At 53.1% G+C, this 5451-nt stretch overlaps 1 protein-coding gene across 8 annotated transcripts in view; it reads left to right on the top strand.

Moving 5' to 3' along the window:
* Positions 1-207: 207 nt before the first annotated feature.
* PAX6 (paired box 6) overlaps positions 208-5451 on the top strand; it is an 18533-nt gene continuing 13289 nt past the window's right edge. For 6 of the 8 annotated variants that reach the window (XM_086614056.1, XM_086614054.1, XM_086614051.1 and 3 more), the window contains exon 1: positions 4264-4273. In XM_086614056.1, coding sequence (XP_086470182.1) covers positions 4264-4273 — 10 coding nt within the window. Of the gene's footprint in view, positions 221-3835; positions 3885-4263; positions 4274-5451 lie in introns of those variants that run through there. The other 2 variants (XM_086614049.1, XM_086614048.1) reach the window with 2 other exon arrangements.

Raw genomic sequence — 5451 nt, 5'->3', positions numbered from 1 at the left:
TCACTCAGACACTCTTTATCTCTCGCTCTCCAGTCACTGACAGCCCATTTTATTGTCAATCTCTGTCTCCTTCCCAGGAATTCAAGATCACACAAACAGCAGCTTCAGTGGAGAAAAACTATTTTGCTGGCAACTCTTTTTAAAGCACCATCATTTCAAATCAGTGCGCTCTTAAACTATTGACAGGAGCTTTGACAACAAGACAGGATGCCTCATAAAGGTGAGTCTGCTCATTTCTTCTCCCAACTTCTCCCTCCTCGCATTTTAATATTTAGGCAGGGCTCTCGCTCTCTCCTCCTCTCTTTCTCTCTCTCTTTTCTTCTCTCGTATTCCCATTTGCATTCCGGAGAGCTTCCCAGGGAACTTTCCAACCCAGGAGCTCACAAACTTTCTGCCTTTCACATAAGCCCGTGTCCTCTGGAAAAGCTGAAGCATCTGACTCGGAAACCAATGCCAACACCAGCAGCAGTTAATTCCCACGCAGCGTTCGCTGGGCACGGAGACCACAAGCGCCGGTGTCCGTGTTGCCGATGCTGCCGGTATCCCAGCTCGTAGGGGCGGCGGGACCAGAGCCCGGGACGGGTCGGGGCCGTGTCTGCCGCCCCGGGAGGCTGCCCGGGGCGGCAGACACGGCCCCGACCCGTCCCGGGCTCCGGCCTCACTCCACGCAGCGTGGGAGGGAGGGAAGCGGCGCCTCGTTGCCCTGGGGGTGGCCCCGTCCACGGCTTCTGCTTTGTGTTCCCGCGGTCTCGGTTAGGGAAGGAATCACCCGTGATCGTGGGGGGGGGTGGGGGGACAAAAAAAAAAAAAAAAAAAAAAGGAGGGAGAGAGCGGCCGGGAGAGTTGCGTGGAGGAAAGGGGAAAAAAAATAAAAAATAAAAATAAATCACATCCTAGGCCAAGTCAGCTCCCAGGCGCGGTACAGGCGGGGAGCTGAGCGGAGCTGAAGGGCTGTCAGCTTTAATCAGCCACCCGGGGATCTTCCCAACTTGTCCCTAGTGCCGGCAACTTTCCCAGCTCCGGCGCGGGAGAAGCGCCGGGGGCGCGGAGCGGTCCGCACCGCGGGCCCCGCCGGCCGCCCGCGCATCGCCCGGTCCCTTCTCGGCACCGGGGCGCGCCGTGGTCCCAGTTAGGGGAATTTTTTTGCTGCCTTTTAAATCGATATGTTTTTAAAATGTTGTGTTTTGTTTTTTTTTTTTTTTAAAAAACCCAAACAAATCTCCCTTATTTCTGCAAAAGCCTCGTAATCGCCCCTTTGATGTCCTCGCTCTGTGTTCCCCCACTATAGCAAAGCTTTTTTTTTTTATTCTTTTAAGAGTTTACAAACTCTTCTCCGTGGAAAAAAAAAAAAGGGGAAAAAAAATATTTACTCCTGGGAAGCGCAACAATAAACTTGATTCTTTTTTTCCCTCGCAAGTGCAACTGGAAAAAAAATCTGGATTTGAGTTTAACCTTGTAACGCTTTGCACGGAGGTGTTACATGGACACGCAGAGCAGGAATAATTTCTGGAAAGTTTAAAACCAAACTTTCTCAAACGATTAAATGTACCTGGCAGAGGCTGTTTAGGGAAACGACGACAACGTCCTAGAAAAGAAAAGTGACTGGATCTTCTCCATCTTAGGGACATAAAATAATAAAAGTGGCCCTTGACAATAAATGTTTATAGCTGCTGACCTTTACCAACGCCTAATCGCGAACCGATTCGTTTTTCTCTTTCTCTCATTTGCCCCGAGAACGCGAAACTTTGTCATCTTAACGTCTAATTACTGTTTCACCGAGAGAGGGGCGAAAAAAATGCTATCCGCCATCAGATTATATGAAGATTTCGAGATTAAAAACCGATTTGCAGATTAGGCCCGGCCTATTAGGACACGGCGAATTGCGTTCCCTTCCTCGGCCGGGAGCTGGCCGTGTCCCGCCGGCCCGGCTGCGGGTCCGCGGGTCCCCGCCGGGGAGAAGCGAATTCGGGCCACGGCAGGAGAAAGCGATTTTGCGATCGTGTTGCTCGGGGCTGCGGCTCGGCCGGACCTCGCCGGGGGATGCCGGGCCGGTTGCTGGAGGCGTTAGAGAGTTGCTGAGCTGAACCGCAGCTCCCTTGCCCCCACCTCCTCTTACCTTGCTGAAGCACTCGGCTACCCTGGCCCTCTATTGTAAAACCCTTTCGGCTGTGTTTGGAGTTTGGTTTTGTTTTGCTTCGCGGAGCTTTTTTTTTTTTTTTTTCCTTCTCCCCCCCCTTCCCCCCCCCCTCCCCCGCCCTTCTTTTAAATCCACTTCATTGTCATTTCTGAGGTCCGTGCTGGCAGAGCTGAGGGCTGGAAGTTTAATGGTGGCTTTCTGGATGGATTCTTTAACCCCGTAGGCCCCACGTTTATGAGTTGTGCGTGAAATATGTGAGGAAATTGTGTCTGAAGAAGTGGGTTTCCCGTTCGGTGTGTGTCTATGCAGACGTGTTCGGTGTATTAAAGGGATGGCTTCGCGTTCAGTTCAGCTCAAGGAGATATCGCCACGTTTCCATTGAAGTACAGTGTAGCTTGCTCTGCTGCTAATCAGGTAGCTCTCCAAAGAGCAGTAAATATTTACCAGTTAAAGTCTTCATGCTGCGAGAAAGTACTTGTTTGATGTTTATTTTTATGGATTTAAGATTACTAAAAGCTACTTAATAAATTATACCGTGGCTAGTCCTGAATGGGGAAACGTGCCTCTTTGAATTCTCCATCATATGCAGGAAGAGTAAAATTAATATTCATTATAGGCGCAAAAGAAAGAGAATGAGTATTTTAGGCGAAAAAAAAAAGGGAGAGAAAATGAAGGCTGCGACTATTTCATTATTTTACCTCCTTTTTTTTAGCAACCCCCTTGAATGGGCTCTTTATTGTAATTGTCCCTCCCCAATTGAGCACCCCACTGAGCTGTTGTATCTTTTTACAACCCCTAACAACTCGCACCAGTAACACAATTACCGCCAGATATTTATAACGAGAAATTACTTTTCCATTTTCACCCGCGACGATTTCAAATAAATACATGGGGACGCATAAATAAATAAATAAGTGGTCCGGGGTGGGGGGAGAAAGAAGGAGGGAGGGAGGGAGGGAAGGTGGCGAGAGGAGGAGAGAGGGAGCAGGGGAAGGCGGGGAGGGGGGGGGGGGGGGGGGGGAAGAGAGAGAAAAAAAAGGCGCTGGGGACTGTCCAGGCGCTGGGTCAAGGCAGGCACTAATGAAGGGAGAAGGGGCTTGTTTCTCTGCTCTTTGTAAGTTGGAGGGTTGTTGGTCCGTTGAGTTGGGAAGCTGCGCGGCCGGTTAAGGAGCCTGGGTTTCTGCACTCGGGGTTTGGGTAGAGGAGCAGAATGGAGGCCATTGTTCGCTTTCTGTAGGCTTTGTTTAACAGTTCTCACCCCCTCCTGTTCTTACTTTTTAAAGCAGTGAGGCGAGGTAGACAGCGTGTGTCACAGTACAGTGAAAAAGGGGAAGATCTAAAGACCAAAAAAGAAGTTAATCACAAGACGGGGAGTTTGGGGGAGAAAAAGTTGCTAGTGCCGCGGGGAAAAAAAAAAAAAAATAACTCGAGGAAATACCCGGAGGTAAAAATGGAGCCCCGTTCCCAGCACGCGGGGCAGCCGGCGGAAGGCCCCCCCCGCCCCCCGCCGCCGGTGCCCGCGCAGCCCCTGCGCAGTGCCGCCCGCTCCGCTCCGCTCCCCGCGGGGCGGCGGCAGCGCTCGGCCCGGTACGGCCCAGCACGGCACGGCACGGCACACCTTCCCGGCGTCGCTCCACACTTTTTAATGTACTTCTTCTGCTTTGTCCTAGAGGGAAGACTTTAACTAGTGACACGCAGATGTGCGAGTCCCTAAATTGTATGAGAGGACAGTCCATCCCGCTTTCAGGCAAGTTTAAAAACATGACTTCGGACTCTCTTTGTGATTGTTGTCGCTACACTTAATTCACCACCTCAGCGAAGGGCACTACCGACAAGGCAATACGCCACCTGCATGCAATTAAAACGAGAAACCACTTGGCGGGTTGATTTTCTTAAATTTTTTTGCGTGTTAGCGATACATACGTACATTTTCGCCTTGAGGTATTAAAGCCCCAAAATCCTTAAAGTAATCGGGGGAAAACGCCTAAGGATAACAAAGTAAGCCCGTGAGATATTAGCCTCTCTGCAGCTTAACCGTGTGCACTACCTCCCCTGATTAACGCCTATTTTGTCACTGATAGACTGCTATAGGCGAGCCCCGTGGGATACTGCTCTATCAGCCCAACATGCAGAACAGTAAGTGACTCCGCGCCCCTTCGCGGCCGCGGAGGGCAGGCGGGGGTGGCCGCGGGCGCGCAGGAGCGGGCAGGCAGCCCGGGGCCGAGGACTCGCTTCGGGGCGGGGGAGGGAGGCGGCTCCGCCGGGCGCGGCGGCCCTTGCGCGGCCGGGAGTACCGCCCGCCCCGTCGGGGCGCGGGAATCGCCGTGGACGGCGTGGAGGGACGGGGAGCGCTGTCATGGCTCCCGGGCCACTGGGGCTTGGCCGGTTCGTGGCCCAGGCCCTGGAGTGCGTCTCCACCTGCTCCGCAGTGGAAGTCGGGCAGGAAAAAGCCACCGCCGCGCTAGGTGCAGTTCCCCGTCACCTCCCGGTTTTATTTGCTTCCCGATTCTGATGAGTTTTGTGGATTATTTTTTTTTTCCCTTTGTTGTCGTTGTTGTTGCTGATGTTGTTTAAGACCTCGCTGAGTGGCCTGCGCGCCTCTCAGAGGGGAAAGTGCTTGCACAACGCGGTAGCACACTGATCCGCAGTCGGGCACGGTGGCTGGGCGCAGAGCGGCCTCTCCTTGCGCTCTGGTGGAAACTGCTGCGCGGATGGTCGCGGGGGACCGGGGGTGAGGTCCCAGCCAGCCCGGAGCGGGCCGCATCTCCCCAGGACGCGAGTCTTCCGCAAGTTGGGCTCCATGCCGGAGCGCCGCGGGGTTGCGCGACCTCGCAAAATCGCGACGGTGTCACAACCCCGCGGAGCTCCTGAGCGGGGGACGCGCTTATTTTGCGCGTCTAGAGGCGGCGAGGAGCGCAGGCCGTGTTGCGCGGCCCTTGCGCGGGGCGGTCGGCCCCCACTCCGGTGCTGCTCCGGGACCTGGCTAAGGATGCGCGACTCCGGGACCTCTTCATCATCCCCCTGTTAGACTGGCTAATAAGTTGTTCTCCCGTGTGCGGAACATCAGGAAAAACACAGATTTTGGGAGTTTCTCAGAAAACCTCGGATGGAGCTGTTTATTTGGGTTGTGGTTGGGTTGGTTTTGGGTTTTTTTTTTGGTTGATTGGTTTTGGTTTGTGGTGGGTTTTGGTTCGGGTTATTTTTGTGGTTTTGGTGGTTTTTGTGGTTTGTTTTTTTTTTTTTTTTTTTTTTTTTTTTATTGGGGCCACTGCGTGCGTATCCGTGCGGTGTATTTTCATTTATCTCGAGAAGAA

Source organism: Tauraco erythrolophus, chromosome 6 (assembly GCF_009769465.1).
Source record: "Tauraco erythrolophus isolate bTauEry1 chromosome 6, bTauEry1.pri, whole genome shotgun sequence".
Lineage (NCBI taxonomy): Eukaryota > Metazoa > Chordata > Aves > Musophagiformes > Musophagidae > Tauraco > Tauraco erythrolophus.
The sequence above is the reverse complement of the archived record's forward strand: the minus strand, read 5'-3'. Positions and strand labels throughout refer to the sequence as shown.